The sequence below is a fragment of the Chelmon rostratus genome, chromosome 2 (assembly GCF_017976325.1).
Source record: "Chelmon rostratus isolate fCheRos1 chromosome 2, fCheRos1.pri, whole genome shotgun sequence".
NCBI lineage: Eukaryota > Metazoa > Chordata > Actinopteri > Chaetodontiformes > Chaetodontidae > Chelmon > Chelmon rostratus.
The window spans coordinates 5,423,652-5,447,139 of NC_055659.1; the positions used below are offsets into that span (position 1 = coordinate 5,423,652).

The window sequence follows — 23,488 nt, forward strand, 5'->3', positions numbered from 1 at the left end:
TGTCTTAATTTCTGCTTACAAGAAAATGTCAGCGTCTAAATGAATCCTTTATTAATTGCTCATATACTGCTTTCAAATGCAAAGGAAGGTGTGGTGTGAGCATAACACACCTTATAAATCAACATGTCAGTGAACTTGTACACTTAAAAAAAACTTTTACTGCTATTCTGCAGCAAACAGGCGGAACAGGTGGAACAGAGGTGCACATTATTTGGTTGCTGTGAGCAACAGTCCAGGTCTTTTACACCAACAGGCCGTGTCAGTTCTGCCAACAGCAACAAGAGTAAGAGACACAGCAACACTTCCTGCTACACTGCAGCCTGCAGGAACATACAGGAACCAAGGTCTTACTACCAAAATAAAAGTCAAACAACAGTCAATGAACCCACTCAAAAAGAAAAAAAAACATTTCAGCATTTGCTTAAAGAAAAACTGCCACTGGCATTACACTCACTATATTCTTAATTATAATTCTCATCCTAACACCTTACTGAGATTTTTCTTGCTGTCAACAAATGCCGACAAAAACAAAAAGAAATAGTGCATCTGTTGGGGACTATTTTCAGCACACAATACACATTGGAGCTCTGGTGAGTATATCCAGCAGCGGGATGATGTATGTGTTAAAATAGACTGCAGTGTGTGTATGTTCATGATATTAAAGGAACACGTCAACCAGTGCAACAGTGTGACTTATTGATGGTTTTTGGAGAAAAGTTGAGCTTCATGGTGCAGAGGAATAAGATCTCAGGCCAGGTCAGGATGTCATCTGACCTCTGACCCCTGCACGCTTGAATTGGTCCATCTTGTTTAGTAGCTGTTTAGTAGAAGTGAAGTGTAATACAAGTAATGTGACTATAACTTTATCCTTTAATTGCGCTCATTACAATAAAGCAAATATGAATTTGACAAGCGTGCCTTTATTCTGAAGGTTGTGTTAGCGGAAGCATTTCCGGTGTTGACGGCGCTTCCACCGTGTACCGAGCTGACAGCAGCCGGGATGACAGCGTGGATGACACACACACACACACACACACACCGCTGCTCTATAAAACCACAGACACTCAAACACCGACACAAACACAGACGGAGACTGTTTCTACCTGAAGCATGGGCGTCATCATCTCACACATCTTCTCCAGGTTCACCTCCAGGACACCTGTCCGCATTTTAATGGGTGAGATTTGACTGTCCTTTTGGGACAAAGCCTAACTTTCTTCTTCTTCTTCTTCTTCTTCTTATTGTTATTGTTGTTGTTATAGGAGACGTAGTTTTAGTAAGCAGTATCTAGTAGTACAGAAGTATCAATATTTGCTTCTCTTGTATAATTTAGTAGTTTTATTTGGTTATTTTTCTCATTGTGTTCTTATGGTAGCAACAAGGTTTTAAATAATTAATCAATTACTCTCTTAGTCAGTATTGTCAACTTCCACTTTACTTCTTTAGGTTTCTGCTTCACTGCAGTCCAGAGGGAGATATTGTACTTTTTACTCTACTCCACTATAGTTATATAATAGATATATAGATAGTTAGCCTGACTTTAATTAATTAATAGATAAAGATGGTAACATACAAGATAAATGATGGGCTTATATGATATGATGCAGTGACAATTGTAGCTGAAACAATTATATTATTATAAATTATAAAACACTTAAAAACAGTCAAATTTTTATAATAATGAAGTGATTTTACTTGTAATGGAGTATTTTTATCATGCAGTTTACTGAATACTTCCTCTACCACTGTTTTAAAGTAATCTCTGTAAACTGTGTGTGTGTGTGTGTGTGTGTGTGTGTGTGTGTGTGTGGCTCTGCAGTGGGTCTGGATGCAGCAGGTAAAACCACTCTGCTGTACAAACTGAAGCTGGCTGAGGTCGTCACCACCATCCCAACCATCGGTCAGTCATCTGCTCAGTTTTTTCATTCTCATGCACACATTCAGTGGAAACATGAAATAATGCAAAGACATCAAATACACTGCTCTCTCTCTCTCTCTGTGTGTGTGTGTGTGTGTGTGTGTGTGTGTGTGTGTGTGTGTGCGTGCAGGTTTTAATGTGGAGACCGTGGAGTATAAGAACATCAGTTTTACAGTTTGGGATGTTGGTGGCCAGACCATCATCAGACCTCTGTGGAGACATTACTACACTAACACACAGGTAATACTACCGCAGTTACAACTACTACTATACTACAGCTACTGCAACTATTACAACAAAAAGACTCACTGAAAGTCTGTCTGTCTGTCTATCTGTCTGTCTTCAGGGTCTCATATTTGTGGTCGACAGCAACGACCCTGAGAGGATTAAAGAAGCTGCTGATGAGCTGCACATGATGGTAAGGGGATGTCCTGTTCAACACGCCTTCATTAATCACTTCTCACACACACACACACCTGTGCTCCATGTTGTGTTCAAGTGGTGAGACATGACAAGAAATCTTGATGTTAGTCAGTTAGTGCAGGGCTGTCTAATTAAAGCAGCAGCAGTTGTAGTAATAGTAGTAATTGTAGTAGTGACCATAAATTAAACTAAACTGGTGGAGGACGTTGCTGAAACTCACCCACTTCGTGTTTTTGTGTTGCAGCTGGAGGAAGACGAGCTGAGGGGCGTGGCTGTACTGGTCCTCGCTAACAAACAAGATTTGCCCAGAGCCATGTCCGTCAGTGACATTTCAGAGGCCCTGGGCCTATCAGGGGTCTCACAGCCGGTAGGTGTCCATGGCATGTATGCAAGTTCTTCTTTTGTATCCCTGCCGCTCACCCAGGAACTCTGAGCCATCCGTGGAGACAAGATGATGATGATGATAATGAAAATGGGCAGCCGTGAATGAGTGAATCATTTTGCAGCAGCTAGTTAAACAACGCTGCTTTTCATCTCCAGTTCAGAATTTGTAAAATTTCAACTTTTAAATTAAACAAACATGATATTATATATAATAATAATATATGTTATATTGACAATGAGTGTGTAGAATGTCAGCGAGATCATCTCAACTGATTTTAATCAAATGATCAGAAAAAGGGATTATTAAGCCCTCATAAACCTCATGTGCACAGCAGGTGGAAAGCTCACAGACAGCGACCTCTAGTGGCAGAGAGACGCTGTTAAAGAATCTGGAACAGGTCGTCTTTTCTCAGTATTTTTGTGCATAACAATAAATATAGTAAGAAAAAAAACAAATACTTAAAAAGTCAAGAAACCTATAGTAGAAACATTCACAACTCTGAAAAAATATTATTTAAAATGTTTTAAATATGTCTGTTTTAAAAGAAAGAGCTGTACAGTTGTGCAAAAGTTCCCAGTGTGAAGTATAAAGTGATGGTATAAGTGTTATTTTCCCGACAGCCGCAGCTGCAGCTAAGCTAATGTGTTTGTCCGTCTGTGTGTCTCTGCAGTGGTTCGTCCAGGCGTCCTGTGCCATCAGTGGTACAGGTCTGGCCGAGGGTCTGGACTGGCTCTCCGACCGCATCCTAAAACAGTAGAATGGTGAACTATGAACTGAGTCCAGCCAGGACAAACATGAAGGAGGCTTTCCGACATGTGCTGCTTCCTTTACAGTGACAAAGCAGGTATTAATATGTCCGTCAGGATGTGAAGAGATCTGCTGAGTGATCAGAATCAAACTGATATACATGATCCCGTTTAACAAGTATCCGATGAGCCTCATGTTGGGAACCACCGTTCTGACAACCAGGTGGATTATTTTTATAGGAAACACTGATTTTCCATCTGTGAGAGAGTCATGTTACAGCAGACGTTAATATTCAGAGTTTTTCCACTTGAAACAAATTGCTGATAGGTGGATAAATTTGTTTTTAAGGACGTCTCATTTTTGTGCTGCTATTTGGATAATCAGTTATTTCTGCAACATTATGGCCTATCTTGTTTTCTCACCATCTTTATAGAAATGAATTATTTTATGTATGTAATTCACTGTGTTAATGCTGTATTTATTTATAATAAAGTTGTTTTAGTGGCCAGTTTGTGCATTTGTTTTATTTTAAATACACTGATCTGCCATACCTTGGTGATACATGGAAAAACTGTGACGTAAACTAATTAGAAAAAATAGAAATTACGATTTGAATAGAAAAATAAAGCTTCATGCTGAGAGCAGGAACACCTGACGTGCTGAGGAGAGCAGAAAGGCTGAAACAGCTAAAATAAACTGTTAAAGTTGATAAAAGCTAAAACACATGAACTTTTGTCATCTTAAAATCAACAGTGAAAAGCAAAGCAAAGGACGAAGTGTCATTTAAGATGAGACATTTATATCAGTTTAAATCTCCAAAAAATGTATTTATAAAAAAAATGTACAAAAAAATGAGACATTAGAACAGTGCTGTAAATGTATAATTATTTTCTGTAATATTACTTTTAAAAAGAATTGTGTCTTAGAAAATCCCATTACCTCTATCCCTGCTCTCCTACGTAGTCTTAAAGAGTACAGTATAGTGTCAGGATATAAAATCAATACAAACAAATCGGAAGCCATGATGATTGCTGGGGACTGGCCTTCTCAATTAGATGATCTGGTCACCTTCAGAAAATCCAAGCTGGGGTTCAGGTATCTTGGCATTGTTATTACACCTAAAATTACACAACTATTTTCCTCTAATTATGAAAAATTGATCAAAGAAATTAAAAAAGATTTAAATAGATGGGATATGCTCCCCCTGTCACTCTCTGGCAGAATAGAGTCTGTGAGAATGAATATTCTACCGAGACTTCTATTTTTATTTCAGTCTCTTCCTGTGCTGGTACCACAGTCCACATTTAGGTTATTAGAAAACTTGATATCAAAATTCATCTGGCAAAATAGACGACCAAGAATACGGTTAAAAATACTGATGTCAGCAAAAGAGAAAGGAGGTCTGGGATTACCTAATCTAAAACTCTATTACTGGGCAGCTCAATTGCGAGCAGTGGTGAGTTGGATTGTCAGGGACCTGGACTCTCAATGGGTTTCTATTGAACAGAACTCCCTTCCAGGGCTTCCACTGTGTACTCTTCCATTTTTTAGTCAGCAGTCTCAGAAAAAAATTAAAATTAACAATTTATGGACCAAACACACATTAAAGGTGTGGACTTCAGTACAAAAGCAACTAAAAGGAACTATAGCGTTATCACGGGCTATGCCCATAGTAGGGAACATAGAATTTCTCCCATCCATGTCTGACAGGGCCTACAAAAGATGGGCGGAGAGTGGTTTGATCACGATAAATCAACTACTTGATGGGCAGGTGTTTAAAACTTTCTCACAACTTAGAGAAAAGTTTGATTTACCTTCAAGTGACCTATATAGGTATTTACAAATTAGACATTATATTATAAAAAATACAGATTGGGAGAATATCAAAAGAGAACCTATAAGTATAGAAACCCATTTTATACATTTATTTGAGCACCTTGTATCAACAAAGAAACACATATCTCATATGTAAAAACTACTAAATACAACATTAGATGATGAATCTTGGGAAAACATATGTTCGAGATGTCACAAGGGGATTGGAAGTCAAATTTGGAAAGAATTTGACTGGAAGGTCAAAACAAGATTCTTCAGGACACCCTTAAAAACTTTTGCCTCCAAAACCAATACCAGCAATAAATGCTGGAGGAACTGTGGTATGGTTGGTGACCACACTCATATATTTTGGGACTGCCCAAAAATACAGACATTTTGGAAAAACATCAAAGAAGAACTGAAGAAGATTTTGGAAATGGACTTCCCCCTGGACCCACTTATATTTTTATTAGATGTATTTCCTAACCACCTATTTACTATCGAACAATGTTACATAATGCATATTTTGTTGATGATTGCAAGAAAAATGATTACTGTTAATTGGATGAAAGCAAGCCCTCCCATGATTTCACAATGGCTACAAAAAGTAAGGCATGTCTACATGATGGAGTCTATGACTGCTCAGTTACAGTTAAAAATGCCTACTTTTTTACGAAGATGGGCACCAGTCATTGACTATCTTGGTTAGGACACCCATACCAATATTTTGTTTTTTGTCTTTTTTTTTTTTTTTTGTACCATTTTTGTAATACTGTAGATATGTATTGAAATAACTAAATGTGTGCTCTTCTTATATTGTTATTTTTATATGACAAATGAAGCCCAATCTCAACATGAATTTTGTTTTCATGATGTTAATTGCCTGTTTTTTGCATTAAGGCAATAAAGTTAAAAAAAAAAAAGCATTGTGTGACATTGTGAGGTCCTGCAGATTACAGCTGTTGATCTAATATTGATATAATATTAAACTATTCACATGAAACTAAATATAAACCACTAGCTTCTGTTCAACATTCGGCTCCCAGAGGTTCGTTTGATCTGTGAACATCATCAGCCTGACTCGGGGGGGTGGAGTTAGTGCTTTATTTATCACTGAAAAGCCTTTTATTTTTCATGACACTGAAACAATAATCACGGAAATATATTTACAGTTCTACATCATCACCTGTCGCGCTTCCCTGCGTTTGTAAAGTGCAGCTCCATCAACACGAGTCCTTCACCTGGTTACAGCAAGAAAACACCCTCCCAAATAAACCCATCATCATCATCATCAGTAACCGCCATCTTCACCGCAGCTGACGGAAGAGGTTTGTCTGCGTCAGAAGGCCGCGACCTCTGACCTTTAACATGTAACGAGTACGATGTCAGAACCTAAACTTATTCAGATGTTTTGAATCACTGTGAATCACTCTGGATTAAATCAGATTAATGACTAAAACCTGTGAAAAACATAAAAGGCCCCAAACAATGACCCACATTAACATTTGTTAAAGCACAGATAAATATTCTGACGTCAGGAGAAACTGACTCAGCTCATTATTTGGCAGAGAAGACATCAAACTGTCCGTCTGCTTTTATGCAACACGATCCGCAAACACGTCAAGATGTTAATGATGTTAAATTTCTTCAGTTTTCTGAATGAGTAACATGGACCAGATCAAAGTTTTCCCTTCGATCATTCGATCAGACCTCCACGTCCTCTGAACAGACCCAGAAAGGAGGCCGGTTTGAGGCCTGAGCTCCGAGCGGCTGGTCGGAGGTGAACAGGATATGATTCTCGTCAATGAGCACTACTTTCATGCAACTATTCAGAACATAAATCTTCAAACATATTCTTCTTAAGGTTTTTTCAGGATCTCCCTTGGCAGCCATGTTGGCTCCTGTCCTGACGACATGCTAACACACCGCATACAAACGGCATAGAGAGCTCGGGTGCTGGATGGAGCGTGGCGAATGATATGTTTTTCTAAAATTACCTCAACAAATACAAAAAAAGGCGAATTCTGAAACATAAAGTTAATATTGGCACTGGAAGTCGCTGAAGGTTACATCTTTTCTTACATATTTTTCATAGTAGTTCTGTTTATTACTGACTGCTCTGATAAAAGGAAAATGTGGCGCTGAAATTTCAGTGGTCAGTATTTTAAAACGATGGATTATTTTGTCTTCAATCTCAGTGTTTTTGCATGGAATTGCAGAATAATTACTGCCAACAGAGTCTGTTTCCAAGACATAACACACTCGAACACTGATTCAGTGATTCCAGGTCAGTAAGTCTGATGTCTGATAAAAACTGGCCTGAAAACTTCACCGACAGCATTTTAGTGACTGCATCATCGCCACGTGTTCAAATATCTGTCAGTGCTGATATTGTTAGACCATGACGTTTCCCCTGCTTATAAAAAAATTGATCTCTTCAAACAAATCAGCCCAATTTCAACCCAAGACGTCTAGACAATCTTCTGACCTGCAAGTCACCAAATCCATGCAGACTGGATGCTGCTGCTGCAGAGCTTCAAGTGTTTCGCTTCAACCTCCATCAGCTCTCAGAGACTCGCTTCAGTTTAATCTGATCAGCACAGATGCTGCTTTGATGTAGCATTGCAAGACAGCCTTGCAGTCAAGTCTGCTTTACGGCATAACAACGACACCGCTCTTCATCACCACAGTAAAAGCAATCACTGTGTTCACTGTGATGTAGCTAAAAGTACTTTTAGACTTGACAAATCTGCTGATCATTTATTCAATTACTCGATTCTACACAACGTCCAAAAACAGTCAAAACTCACATCCTCACATCTGAGAAACTGTAGTCATATATACTTAATTAAAGGTCCAGTGTGGGGGATTTAGTGCCAACTAGTGGTGAGGCTGCAGACTGCAACTAGCAGAATACTGCTCGCCTCACCCTCACCCTACTGTACAAACATGGCGGTGTCTGTGGAAAAGGACCCGCTGCCTCTGTAGGGGGACCTCTGATCGACTAATCGTTAAAGCTCTACTGTTACGAGGTTTCAGCAAGTTTTAAGACTTTGTAAGTTGCTTTTCTGCAGTGAAATTAATGAAAACCAGCAACCGTCAGGAACGAATTAAAATAAAAAAAACATCCATCACGCTGCAGGACGCTTTGAAAACTGGTCACCTGATGAACACATCACAACAGGAAGGACTCTTCAAAATAAGACTCCATGCTCTCTCTCTCTTTCTTCTCTTTGTGTTCACAACATTGTATCTCACACTTTTTACAGCAACACTGAGGCGTCCTGTAGCCTTCCTGGATCTCTGAGGGGCCACTGTCATTATCTCTTTTTATCAAATGAACATAAAAAAAACAGAAACTTACAGGTTTATCTATATTTGTGGAGCCGGTATAAAAAGCAGCGTTTTTACACAAAGAATAAAACACAAGTCTATGACGGGACGTTTCCACCTCCGTTCCCCTCCTCCTCTTATAGTGAGGGTGCGTTTAGTTTATCCTCCGTTTTCAGAGTGACAGGCTCCACCGCAAACTTCAAACAGAGTCCAGCAGAGAGGGGGCACATGTTTTTCATTCCTAGGCAGCCCGGGCGGGCGGGTGGTGTTCTCCTACTCCGATTCCTGAGCTGTTGCTTTGACAGTACCAGCTGGGACTTGCCTGGGTGGTAAAACATGCATCCTCCTTCAGCTTTGTTAGGCTTCAGACTCGCCCCTCTTCTTCCCGTCCTCCCCGGCATCACTGTCCTCTGATTGGCTGTTACTAAGCACTAGGAATTGTCCGTCAGGGCCAGGCGGGTTAGCGGGACGACTTGAGGCGGCTATCAAACGGCTCTGCTCCTCCAGATCCTTGAGGCAAAACAAGGACAAAGACAAGTTAAACATCAAAACTATTGGTTCTAAATTAAAGGACACATTATGCTGAACTGTGAGTCGTCCGAGCTTTTATTCTTTCTGATGCCGATTTGTACAGATCAAACATTTCTTGCAGCTCGACAGTTGTTATTTAGTGTTTGAAATGCTTCCATTTATTACAAACGTAGACGTGCTCTTTCAGAATAAACAGGGAAAATGAAGAAATATTTGATTTTTATTAAAATACTCAAGGTTTCGCATAAAATACCTAATCACTACTTAATAAGTTTATCTGTCCGATCTTTGGATACAACCCCGATTGCAAGAAAGTTGTGACTGTGTGAAATGTAATTAATAAAAGAATGCAGTCATTAACAAACAACTGTGTTAACTGACATCCGTTTTCTGAAGTGTCCCTGAGTCCAGGTATTAATCTCCTTTATCCAATCATGTGTTCACAAAGTGTTGAACCTCGCTCCATCCTCGCTGTGAACCACTGAGCCTTTCAATCATGACACTATCACCTGTTACCAATCAACCTGTTTACCTTTCCCAGTCTTTAGTTGCTCCTGTCCCAACTTGTTTCAATCGTGTTGTTTCATATATTATATTTATATATAAAATATATATTCTATAAATTCAGAGTAGGCAGATATTTACAAAAATCAATGAAGCTGATGAGCTCAAACAATAAATTTATTGTCCTTGCGCTATTTTTAATTGACTGTATGTCGAAAAGGATTAGCATCACATTCTGTTGTACTTATGTTTTACACAGCATCCCAACTGTTATGAAATTTGGCTCGTATAACAGACTGAATAAGAAACAAGTGTGTGGTTAAAGGTTAAAGGTCACCTTCTCTATCTGTCTCTGTTTGCTGAGTTCTTCCTGCTGTTTCTCTTTGGCCTTATCCTGCTCCTTCCTCTTCTCCACGGCCTTACGGTCCTACACAACAAAACAACAAAAATAATCAGACTTCACAACAACACCTGAAGGCCATCGTCAGTTAGCGTTAGCATTAGCTTCAGTAAAACAAACATTTAAATGAGTCTCACCATCTCAGAGTGGAAGGCTATCTGCTTGGCCAGACCGACACTGTCACAGATCTGAAACACATGAAGAAGAAGAAGAACGGGTCAGACAGACCGGACAGAGTGCGAGACAGCGAGACTAACACATGACCACACAGACGACCTTCTCTCCATCGTTGTTGGACTCAAAGATGTAGCAGATGGCTCGGCCGTCGCCCCGCCCGCCCGCCGCCGACTGCAGGACGAAACCAAACAGCCTCTTGTTGTCCTGGTGAGACGAACACTGAACCACGGTGGAGAGAGGAAACTACGGGAGGAGAGCAGAGGAGGCGATAAATCATCAGAAACACGTCGGAGACTAAAACCACCTGAGCAGAGAAACAGAGATCGTCTCACCCTGAGTCGAGTGACTTGTGTCTGAGGATCAATGAGCCTGAAAAGAAAAACACAGACATCAACATCAAAGACGCCTGCACAGAGAGAAGTGATTCCAAAAACTGAGAAACTGTTATAAATATCCTCTTTGTGTCAGTGTTGTGGTAAATTCTGTCCTATTTGATAGAAGAGTCACGTGAATTAATGCTGATCACTCACTGCCACACCTGACATTTGTTATTCAGGGAAAAATAAGCCACTGGTACTTTGAAACATTAGTATGACGTTTTTATGTTTTCATTATCTTAAAAGTCTGAACTTGAAGTTACATACAAAACATATTCTCTGTGTCCATGGAAAATTCATGCTGTGTAGTTATAGCTCATCATATGAAGCGTCAGTCTGTCCATTAACCCGTCAAACACTTTGGTCCAGAACATGGTATCGTAACAATTACTGGACACGTGGAGATGAATTCATGGTTCATGGTTCCCAGAGGATCACCCATTATAATTCTGACCCCTGACCTTTCAGCGAAAGCTCCTCTCAGGTCAAAATCTCTCAAACAGATTGCATGACTTTCATGATATTTGCTGTTAGTTGTTGTCCCCAGAGGAACCATAAGCCCCTATTTAAGTGCAAAGCTGTAGGTCCAGGTCTTTTGTATGCTGTCAAGATTTAGTCTCACAGCGACAACCGAATCTTTGTGGTTCATACTTGAGGCAGTCGCAGGTGACCAGCAGGTGTGATTCGGTCATCCTGAAGATGTTGTGGATGGCTCTGGCTGCCAGGATCTGCCTCATGGTCTCAGATATGACGTCTGTTGACTCGGCAGTCTTCACCTCCATGGAGCCCAGGAAGCGAACGATGAAGAGCTGGTGGAGGATCGAGTCTGGACAAGAGAAAGAAACAAAACACAAAAAGTGTTTTATTATTAATAACATTTTTAACAAAATTCTAGACAATCACTGAGGTAAAGATTACAGTATTTCAGCTCTATGGAAATTTATACAGAAATACAGGTATCAAAACACAGTAAAATGTGCCAGAAGCTGGCTGAGCGGTCCCATGGAGGCCCAGTAATCATGTTGACTGATGTTTTGACGTAGCATTAGGCCCTGCAGTGAACAGGTGAACAGGTGATACCACTCTCTAACCAAGACCTAATCCACCTTTAAGATGCCTTTAAATCTCTTTTGCCACTCTCATTACTCTGCATTACAGACAGCACCACAGTGTCTGGCCCTACTGACTTGATAAAAATCAAGTAAATCAATTTTTTTATTTTCCATTACAGCTGGTGGAGGATGGCATGTGGACAACAAGAAGGGGGGGGGGGGCAATCTCGTGCTGTACCTTTAAGCACATATACGTAGCTACACACTTGACCATTTAGGGCCTGTTTCTCTGTTGGAGACACACTGTTCTGCTTTTCATTCTTAGCTGGGGAAAAAAACAACCAGGCAGTCCTCGTTTCAGATAAAGGATCATTCTCACATTCTCTGATTGTAGTTAGAGTAGCTGTTTTCTGCCCTCCCTCCACAAGGGGCCAGTACTGAGCCAATCAAGGTTTGGGGTACGAGAACAGAGCAAGACACTCAGCAACACTTTTATCAACCAAAGTGTGACTAAACTAAATATTGAATTGAATAGAATGGGGAATAGAAGACCAGACAGACGGTACCTTCACTGTCTTCTGTTGCGCTGTCTCCTGACTCGCCGAATGGATTACTCCTTCTGTGGACATACACACACATTCACAGAACATTGAACACTAACCAGCAGACGCTACAAAATTACACATGTACAAAATGTACATATATACAGTCAGCTAATAAGTCTTATCTTATCTTATTATCACACTCATACAAATTAGTATAAGTAGTTTCAGTTAAAACTGTCCACATGGTGTTACTGCTGCATGTACAATTGTAAAAAAAGGGGAACTTAACAGCTTTAGTAATTTATGTCAAATGTATGGACTGGGCAGTCAAGACTTCAAGGCTGTAATCCAGCACTAATTCAGGTATTTATGGATGCATAAAACTCTGGGAATGTTAAAGGACTTATAAGCAAGTTATATCATGGCATCATTTCACTGAATAAGGACAATACAGACTATGTGAAACATCGATGGGAAAAGGAGTTGAACATTGTAATAACAGAGGAAAAGTGGCTTAAAGCCTGGGAAACCCAGTCCTCTTCTACCAACTCCTGGATCTGGAGGGACTTCTGTTGGAAAAGTTTTATTTGTTTTTTTATAACTCCCAAGCAGAAGTCTAAACAAACTGGAACACAACTGGCCTGCTGGAGAGACTGTGGAGAGACCATGGCAGACCAGACTCATGTCTTCTGGTCCTGCCCTCCCATCCAGATTTTCTGGAGGGAAGTGGCTAAAATTATCTCAAAGGTTCTGTGTTTTGACATCGATGTATCATTTTCCACCCTTTATCACTCCCTCATTCACTACACCCTGTATAATGAACACTTGAGGCAATAAATTGAGATTTCAGACACCTACTAATCTTCTAAACTGTAATATATGCTTTTTGTGGGGTTGTTAGCATTAGCAGAAAGTACCATTGTAGTTTCTGCTAATTGCCATTGTGGAACATTTGATGGCACTGTCCTTTAGAGACATCTGGACAGTCAAAATGGCAGAGAGTAAATAAAGTGCTCTGTAAACGTAAATAGGGAGTGACTTCAGATACAGCCTGTCTTTCACGAAAGAGATGGTGCAGAATTTTTTAAATATAATTTTTCACAGCTGTGAAACCAAATTTCATTCACCTCGATTGTATCGGGGTGGAGGCCGATAGCATAAAACAATCTACCTGCTAGGAGAGATGCCACCAGATCTAATGACGGAAAAAGCTTGTTTCATAATTTGGGTGAACTGACCCTTTAAAATAAATGTTGAAAATCAGAGGAAACTGACATGACGTTAGCAGCCAATCAGTGATTTTCGCAAAATCCAAATCAAAAGTTTGACTGAAGCGCCTGCCGTAACACACACATGCACATGCACACACACTTACCTGCCGGACTGTGCTGCCGTCTTACTCTGTCCTGAGTTCTCCTCTGTGACAGGGGAAATGATGTCAAACTGGATGGGTGTTTCTGGGGCAACCAGAGCATCCAATGAGAGCACAGAAAGGGCAGGTGATGGCTCTGAGCCCACAGAGCTAATACTGCTCGCTCGGCCCACACGCCCTTTACTGGAATGAAGAAGCAGAGAGAGAAAGAGAGATGAATGTCTCACAGGTTGAGGGCTGACTCATCCAGTTTTCACACAGAAATCTGATTGGCCAACAAGGTCATATCAATTCCATAGTTTTTTTTATCTTGCAACTGATTGGTTATGAGATTGCTGATTACACCTGAAGTTGTTTTATGTTTAGACTTTACTTTTCACACACACACACACACACACACACCTGCTAGGTCTCATGCTCTCATGTCTCTGCTGGAAGGATGGAGACGGTGTCACAGCTTCAAGAGCTGATTGGTTCACTCTGGCTGCCAGCTCCTGCCAATAGGATGAGAGCACTGTCAGCATCAACCAATAGGAAAAGAAAGGCATGAATTTCTTAAAGTTTTTACTTTGTACTGTTGCTGCTCTTATTTCATACTTGTTATTAGATTAAGATACACATGGCCAAAAGTGTTTGGACACTTGAACATTCCAGCCATACGTCATCCATGAACAATTCATTGTAAAACAACGGGCATTAATCTGCTGTTGAGGCGTTAAGGCGCCGCCTGTGATACAGCATGTCTCCAATCTCAGTCCAGTCTGAGACCTTTGCTGAATGTTGTTTCACCTCATTCCCTGTCAGTTCTCTAATAAAAGCATAAAATGCTAAAGAACACTAAAAATAACGTACAGTGTTACTGTCTGCAACAGCTGGAGGAAAATGACTGACTGTTTTCAATGGCAGACTTACAAACTTTGACCTCTACTAGCAGCCGTCGAGAAGCTAATCACATCACTTCTCCTGCACAGTGTCAGGATCAGCTGGTCATGTTATTATAGTTAACTTATATGGTGACCAACTGATCTACGGTGGCTGTGGAAGTTGATATTATGTCCTCATAAATGGACAGATCAGAGGTCTGAGACCAGGCTACACTACAGCTAAACATGGCCGATCAGGTAAATTACAGTTAATGAGGGAAGTAGGACACAGACCTCTGCATTCTCACTCAGGTAGATCCTTTTGGAGATGTTGTTGATGGTGGAGATCCACTGGTGGAGGAAGCAGCAGAGAGAAGGTGTGAGGAGACAACAGTATGGCTGACAGTCAATACAGAGTAGGTCACATGACAGAAAAACAGTCTACCTCCTCGCACTCCTTCCTGCTCTCCGACTGCAGCGTCACCACTCTGACGAGAAAAAAAGCTCCAAGTTTAATCTATTCCTCACAGGTGGCACAGAGATGTCACAGTTTATTCAGGAAACACAAATATAAGGGAGCCCTCTCACTTCTTGCCATCGAAGGAAGTGACCTGGAAGCAGAAGCGGCGGTCGTCGCAGTCGACCGCCATGACGGAACAGTTGTCCAGGTCTGTGACCAGCCCGCCCGCCACCTCGCCCCGGCCCTGCTGCATCAGATTACCGCCCTGCGTGAAGAAGTACTGACGCTCCCAGGACGACGACACCAGCCCCGTCTTACTGAGAAACACACAGAAGAGCTACTTTAACTCCTCGAAAGACGACGCAAACAACAAATTAAGTGCACAAATCAGAATATCCATATTATTTCCAACTGTAACACCACATACTAATGCTGACACAAGAGCAGCCTAAGCATATTACACAAACATGACAGGAAATGACCAACAAACCAACTTTTAACTCAGATTTTCCAAACCACTGTATATGGAGGTCAAACTGAAGGTGAGAGCACATGTACACACAATAGTTCAAAGGTGAAACAGGAAGTGAGTCAGTTAGTGTTATCATAACTGACAAAACATGAAATTCAAGTTGCAATTAATTGGGATAATCCTTTAAAGCTGCATTGTGTTGGATTTTAAAATGTCCAACTCTGACGCCCCCCCAGTGGTAGAATAAAGAAAGACACTGACAGATGGCAGTGCACGTCAGGGACTGCACGCAGGTAAGCTGCACCAGTTTTCACCAGGAATGTTTCATTTTTTTATATAACCAAAAACTAGACATCAGACATCAGAATGATTTTAATGGTGATTCCAGTGATGGTATGTCCAGACAACACTTGAACACAGCGAGCATTAATGTGAACATTAAGTAAAATATAAATATATATATATATATATATATATATATATATATATATATATATATATATATATATATATGTGTGTGTGTGCGTGTGTGTGTGTGTCCTACTTGCGGATGTACAGGTAGCCCTGTTTCCTTGTCAGGTTGCGACAGACAGGTGAGTGGGCGGGGTCAGGGTCACATGGTGCATACAGCTGGTCACATGATCTCTCCATGTCCTGGATGGTCTGCTGCATCTGCCCAATCTCCTCCTCCATCTCCCGACGCACACTGCACAAACACACACACACACACACACACACACACACATACATACAGACACACACATAATTTACATGTTTCCCTCACTACTGATGACCATCATGTTTCCATTCATTTGTAATTTCTTCAAGCTTTACATCTGAGCTAAAGTAAATAAAATCGATTATTTAAGACATTGGGAGGTTGGGTTCAGGGCTCTTACTTCTGGACACTGGTTCCTATGGTTCCCAGGAAGTCCTCCCACTGCTGGGTGAGATTTTCTGAGCCCAGCTTAAAGAAACTGATCTGCACAGAACAAAGACAGGTAAAAAAAAAAACATCAGCAGGTTTGGTAACACCTCTGAACCAGCTGAGTAATGATCTCCATTTTTTTTGCTACTGCTGCAAAGAGCTCACATACATTATAAACAGTTCTGGAGTAAAACTGACAGGAATAGTTAACTCAGGGACAAACTCAGTATCTGATCCGGATGAATGACACCTGCTCTTAAGGCGCCCACACGCAGCTACCTTGCAGGTTCATTGCACGTCACATTGTCGAGGATGGGTTTAATAAAACTGTGGTCACAATGTGTGTCAGACTTCTGTCTGTTATCTGTAACTATTGGTTTCGAAGCTGTCACATTGATGATGAACATCTGTTGTATTGAAGCGCTACAGTGTTGATGGAAAAAATAAAGAAGAAGGAAAAACACATCATAAACTCGCATGATCTGCCTCACTGGCTGCAGCAAAAAGACGATTCTGATTGGGTGGTTTGTAGTCGTGGGTCACGCCAGCACAAGTTGTGAGAATTTTTACAGATCATCCATTTTGGATTGATGATCAAAGATTTGGTCTCACAACTGTGAACGTTCGTCTGGGACGATCAGAGTGCGTGGGCCCTAACGTGAAGCTACATCAAAGTCAGCCATTTGTAGTGTTTGGTTGGTTGACAAGAGATGTACGATCATGTTTTTTGACATTTTGTTTTCTCTTCCTGTGCCAATCAAACATTTTCACAGGCCTGAAACCTGTGTGTGTGTGCGTGTGTGTACCTGGGCCTGCATGTAGCCCAGCAGTGGCTCCAGCAGAGCCGTCTTCTTCTTGTACTGTAGTGTGTTCAGCGAGCAGAAGTAGTGCATCATAGTCTGGTGCTGTTTCTTGCGAGAGGTGTAGACGTCCTCCACAGCCTCCGCCCGCAACTACAACACACAAGACTTTCTTCATATTTCAGTATCAAGGGGATATACTGAGATAATATACTTTTGGTCAAGATAATCTAATTGTGAGATATCGATTTTGGCACATAACTTCTGCTGACCGATTCCCTTTCAGGAAGCTTCTGGTTTGAGTTCAATGAAAAAAAACAGCAGAAACTTGAAGACAGTTCAGCCTCACAGCTACATCCTCACACAACAATCACTTCCTGTAACTCTAACAAAATATATAACTGACCGATGATCTAAAGCAGGTTTCAGGTTGAAGTTATCTACCTAAAATGAACTGTTAGCAAACCTTCTTTATGTCAGTGCACAGCACGTCAGCTGAACATGCACCATGTGTCTACCACAACTGAATGGATACTTCACTGTACTTGTGTTTTAACTGAGCAGTTTGTTAAAGGAACTTCCTCTAGAAATCAATAACTGCTCATAAATTCAACACAATTAACTATGAAAAAAGCTCAAATTAAGTTTCAGAGTGTAATCTGTATTCTCCCTGTAACCAACGTTTGAGGAAACTTCATAGGAAGTTATTTAGAAAATAAGGACCCACAAAACAAAGAATTCCTACAAGGTTAGTATTAGTATAATACGAGGAGTGTTTCTGTCGCTGAAGTCATTACCTTGTCGTTGTCTCTCCTCTTGGAGAGGCGGCTGTATCTGTTAATGGCAGTGTCGTGATCTGCAGACAGAAACAGGAAGGTGAGACTTTTTGGCGGCAAAACATATTTTCCTTATTTTTTGTTTTTCATTTCTGTGTTCAGGTTAGAAAGGAACATAAAACAGAAACTCAAACTAAGACAGAAATGCTCTCTGCCTTTAACCATTAAAAACAATCATAGCTAAACCTTAACAAATTTGAGTCTTGTGGGAGAAAAGTCATTTTGACTGAAGGTGCAGGATCTGGAGCCAGGAGTCATACTGACACACAGATCTGCACATTTTGTTCTTTTAGATTGTCTTACTTGACATTGTGGTGCATCAAGCTGACTATACACGAGTCTCTGTCTTGTTTGCAGCACTAAATTCTCATCTTCATTCGCACTAGGACAGACTGCCCTCCACACACACAAATACACACGAAAAACAAATATGCTGAGAACAGTGTTCATTTATTAATTGTTCAAAGTAAATGACTTGAATTACAATGGCAAATATTTGTATGTTGGAGCTTCTCTAATATGAAGATTTGCAACTTTTTCTCTCTGATTATTATAAACTGAATCCTTTTGGGTTTTTACTGAAACAAAACAGGCCGCTGACTGAACCTTTGTCTCTACAGTTATACACAAACGATAACTGACTCAATCTTATCAAAGAAATTTGCATCAACGGTCCTCTGGCAGATAAAATCTTAGCCAGACGTGAAGATAAGACAATAATTGTATTACTTTATCTCAATTTAGCCAAATGACTCTAGCTGGACTGCAAGCAGATGTCAAGTGGATGTTATTTGAATATGTGCGCCACAGCTTCAAGCCCCTTTGTGAGACTGATATTCTTTTGTAGCCAAGACGGATATTTAAAGACATAACACTTTTCAGCAGATGTGACATTAACATAGCAACAGTAGCTAAGGGTGGGCTGAGGATCAGTCAGTTGGAAGATGACTCCATGGGGTTTTGGGAACTGAAATTTCTCCTTCTAAAAATAACAAAAGCTAAATTGATACAGAATATTAACTGTAGCCTTTAGCAGTAGCACTAACTTACCATCACTGGATATTTGGAAGACTTCTTTCAGAGTGAGGATCTCTGGAGAGAGACAAAAAGAAGAGCAAGTTATAGTGTGAAGGATATTTTTGTTTATATACTTCTGTTCACAAGTGTACTTGTTCGTAGTGTGCTTATACTTTTGTGGGAACCGTCATTTTGGGCAAGACTGGCCTGAAGCCCTGACTTAATCCTCATCTTTGGGATGAATTGGACCACCGACTGCAAGCCAGACCTTATCTACCGACATCAGTGGGCGATCTCACCTACTGGTTTCCTGCTGCTACTTTCAGCCATGCAGTATGTGCTTTGTCAATAACAAAACGCTTGTCGGTTTCACAGCTGTATCAGAAACAGACCCCGCCAACAGATTTGAGACAGGGTCGGATTATTAGTGTACTGCATGTTTGTGTCTCCTACCCTTCAGGTCTCTCTCTTTAAACTGAGTGATGGGAAACATCATGGCATCTGCAAGCTGGGTGGACAAGACAGCATGACAGGAACTCAACTAGAAAGAGAGAGAGAGAGGGAAAGAGAGGAAGCAAAGCATAAAGTAGATGAATGTGTGACCACAGAAGATGAACACAGTGTTTCTTACTCTCTTTCTCACAAGTATTGAGGACCGATTGTGTCTGGTAAAAACTGTGTGGCACATCCAGAGGGATAAAACAAACGTGCCTGACACCAGCAGACAGTGTGTTTGCATTCTCTCTCACCTCATCAATGACTTTTGCAAACTGCTGCAGGGTGGAGCTCATCACCTCATCATCGCCCCCTAGAGGAAATCGCTGCAGACAACAGCAACAACATGGAGGATTGGATTATTGTGGCCTGCGTGGACTAAAGTGTTTGACAGGCAAACTTTAAATCCTAGCTATCTGGCAAAACTTTAAAGGACCAGTGTGGAGGATTTAGGGGGATATTTTGGCAGAAATTGAATATAAAAATCATAATGATTTTTTAATTAGTTCATAATCACTTGAAAAAGGAATCACTGTGTTTTTGTTACCTTAGAACGTAACTAAATATGGAGCAAGTGTTGCACTGCCATGTTTGTACAGTAGCCCAGCATGGACAAACCAACACCAGCTCTAGAAAGGGTGGTTTTAGCGGCTAGCATACGTTCTCCTATATGCTTGGAAGGGAAGGGTGAGGTGAGGGGTATTTAGTTGGTTGAAATCTGCAACCTCACCTCCACATGCGACTAAATCCTGCATACTGGTCCTTTAAAAAAATGTTACAGAGTAGCTTATAACCAGGTGTGTGAAGTTAAGATAAGGCCGGTGGCCGCTGTTATAAATCTGTTGCTAGGTTTGTGAGTGTAACAGTTGAGGTCATAAGACTGATGCTAGTGTTATAAAGCTGACTTTTAGTGTTTTAACCTTTGTGGCTAGTTTATAGGACTGATAGCTGGTGTGACAACGCTGGCGACTATTATTCTAAAGCCGATGGCTGCTGTTACATAGCTTGTGGCTGTTTTTTTAAGACTGATGGTGTAATTAGGTTGTGGCATGTATCATAAGACTGATGGCTACTGTTATAATAAGGCTGATGGGAAGTGTCATTGGACTGGTGGCTATCTTAATGAGGCTGGTGGCCCGTGGGACTTGGCCTACCTGTTTGTCGTACTCTTTCAGCAGTCTGGAGGTCAGGTGTGTTGCAGCACTCAGCTCATTCTTAAAGAGAAAACATCGGACAGCACTGAGTAGCTGGAGACACACTTTCTCAATCAGCTGCCATTTATTAATGTTCACACCTCTGAATCGTGTGTGAGTGTGTACCTGTGCATCATAAATCCTCTGCATGGCCTGATAGAGCTGTGTGCAGTAGTTGGAGATGGCTGCAGTGTCCTCCTCAAACACTCCCAGCAGAGAGCGTGTCTACATACAAAAACAAAATAAAACTGGTAAAAATTAAATCAGTGTGAATCATATGGCCAATCCATAAAAACCTCAGCAAGTTACAGCCCCCAATCCCTTGTTTAACTGCCAAAAAACAATCCCACGCCTATCTATGTAAAATGCACCAGAATGCGTAATAATTACTAAGGCATCACAGTCCTGTATCACAGAGAGAGATCAGTGTCTTTATATCACATTCTCCTTGGGTGATTATACTGCACATCTAGTCAGATTTTGCCACTGCAATAACCAAAGTTCTGTAAGGGTCTCACTGTGCCATGTCAAATTATTCCACTCATTGCTTTAATGATGTTGCTTGTAATTACAAAGTATGCCTCTTTCACTTGAACGGGCTCACAGCTGGATAGGAAAACCCTGAATTAACTGGGCCTGTTGATAACCTTTTTCATGATACCGGTCATCCAGAATCACCAACGGTAGGTTCAGTGAGGCCAGGTCACCCAAAGAGAGACAGACTAAATGTGGAACACACTTCACGATACAAGCCCTCAAATGAACTTAAAACATCCAGTTTCCTTTATCTACAGACTGAACCTGTCAAGCCTATCACACCCTGGCCACACCCCGATCAGTGATGTCACAGCAGGTGTTTTGCTCTGGATTTTCTGCAGGAAATAACATCACTGACTGGGGGTGTATCATCTGATCTGAAGCAGTGCAGCTTTCTGCCCAGCGTGACTTTTACGTCTAACAATAACAATAAGCAGCAGGATGACACTGCTGCTTGGCCAAAAGATTAACAGTTAACGTTATCACTGGAATGAGGAGAAACTATGTAGGAAGCTAGCAACCAAGTGGCTAAGGAAGTACCAGGCTAACTATTCATTTAACGAGTTCACTTCTGTGCAAACCAACACCTCGGCTTGACGTTATGTCCTATCGTATTAACGGAAACTCCCACCAGCTGATCGGTATAGCCGTCACAGTTTGATGCCGATGCACAGCTGGTATATCCTTTATAACTGTCCGCTTTGGTTAACTGGGCCGTTAGCGGTTAGCATGCTGCTTGAACTTGACATCTCTTCGCTAGTTGTTGGCAAACACTGAGCCTACAAAGACTGTTAGCCTGGCCGTGTAAGTGGCTAACATTAGCATACCAACTGAAGCCTACAGGGAAGACAGCTGTTACCTGGGGACTATCCTCCAGCGTCTCCTCTATCGGCAGCTTCTCTATCCCGGGCATGACTGCGGCTAGCAGGTTGGTAATCGGTGCGAATCGACGGACAAAATGCACAACAAATCGGTCCGACAACTCCCACTGAAGATTTCTTCTTGGCTATACGAATTCACAACACCCTAACTCAGCTCCTCCTGGTTCCACAAGATCCGCCCAGTGAATAGATTTTGATTGGATAGAATAAACTTCCATGAATTTGATTGGCTTCTTGTTTAAAAGGGGAAAAAGCGCCATTTTGGCTCTGACCGGCATCGCCCTTTCACTGTAATCGTGTACAATTCAGAGCCGTAATGGCGGCCGGTCTACTGAGTTTGCGGATGAGAAAAACGTTATTTATAGCTTGTATTTATTCATATAACTTTTTAATGCCATATTTATTAGGGCTCTAAAGTTATACAAAGCAAGTTTTCTTGTTAAAGGGACTTTTGTGCAATAAAAGATGGATTAATTATGTTGTATAGCTATTTATATGTATATAGCTAGACCTCTGAGACAATTTGTAATATTCCTTATTAGTTGGATTTTATCTGCCTAAGTACTGAACTAACAAATATTTGAATTATAGATTAATCTGCTTATAATTTTTTTGATTAACCGCTCAGTCTTAGTCAATGATATCAAACAGTGAAAAGCAACTGCTGAGTCTGGAGAAGCTGGAGCAGAGAATGTCTGACATTTTTGTTGAGAATCACTTAATTTGACTAATTGTGCCAATTTTGCTAACTCCATATCATAGACTGTATAAAACATGGATAGAGTCTCTGTAACGTCACCCACAGGTATCTAAAGAGTCATTGTGAAGCTCGGTGACAGTGGCAGACTTAAGTCTGGTTTAGAAGGCCACCTCTGTCTTGGGATGCCCCCTTGTCCTGGTGGAGGTGGTGGAAGAAAGGTGGATGATAAGCCATCATCCCTGATGGAGAACATGTCCCACCCCATGCAGAACACTGCACTTTCATACAGTGTATGAGAGGTCCTTGCTTTCTGCTGGAATATCAGTGTATAGTTAACTGGGCAATATCAATACTTGCATATCATATCATATTTTGCTTTTTTTTCTAACTGGTACTTCCTACTATTGCTTACTACTCTTGGTTGTTTCTCTGTCAGGTATGTGATGATGCCCTGGCCATGTGTTAAAGTTAGCTGCAGAAGAGGGGCTGCCCCATCTGCTCAGTCCTAATTCTGTCAAGCGGGCTTTCCTGGTTCCACAGGACATTTTTGATGCCATGATATGTTGGAAGCAAATGGAGAATTACATCATATGAATTTCCTTTGCTAAAATATTACCTTGAGATTTCAATGTAGAAACAGGAAATGACTTTGAACTGTTGCCAGGGGATTGGGTTCTGTCCAATCACAAACAAGAAGTGTTGTCCCACCTTTCCCGTAATCTGAAAT

General features: G+C 41.0%; 2 protein-coding genes across 2 annotated transcripts; one reads left to right on the top strand and one right to left on the bottom strand.

Moving 5' to 3' along the window:
* The first annotated feature begins 1,019 nt into the window (after positions 1–1,019).
* LOC121614007 (ADP-ribosylation factor 4-like) lies at positions 1,020–3,929 on the top strand. Its single transcript, XM_041947772.1, has 6 exons — positions 1,020–1,177; positions 1,820–1,900; positions 2,049–2,158; positions 2,265–2,336; positions 2,586–2,708; positions 3,397–3,929. The coding sequence occupies exons 1-6, from the start codon at positions 1,111–1,113 to the stop codon at positions 3,481–3,483; spliced, it is 540 nt and encodes a 179-aa protein (XP_041803706.1). The 5' UTR covers positions 1,020–1,110; the 3' UTR covers positions 3,484–3,929.
* Positions 3,930–6,378: 2,449 nt separating this feature from the next.
* appl1 (adaptor protein, phosphotyrosine interaction, PH domain and leucine zipper containing 1) lies at positions 6,379–22,183 on the bottom strand. Its single transcript, XM_041949914.1, has 22 exons — positions 22,040–22,183; positions 20,770–20,868; positions 20,605–20,664; positions 19,705–19,776; positions 19,409–19,496; positions 18,989–19,030; positions 17,900–17,958; positions 17,109–17,255; positions 16,274–16,356; positions 15,919–16,080; positions 15,031–15,219; positions 14,888–14,930; positions 14,737–14,793; positions 13,982–14,073; positions 13,583–13,762; positions 12,229–12,281; positions 11,262–11,436; positions 10,566–10,602; positions 10,333–10,476; positions 10,194–10,244; positions 9,994–10,083; positions 6,379–9,131 (listed from the first exon to the last, which is right to left on the bottom strand). Exons 1-22 carry the CDS (start codon positions 22,091–22,093, stop codon positions 8,979–8,981), a joined length of 2,130 nt encoding a protein of 709 aa, XP_041805848.1. The 5' UTR covers positions 22,094–22,183; the 3' UTR covers positions 6,379–8,978.
* Positions 22,184–23,488: the final 1,305 nt, after the last annotated feature.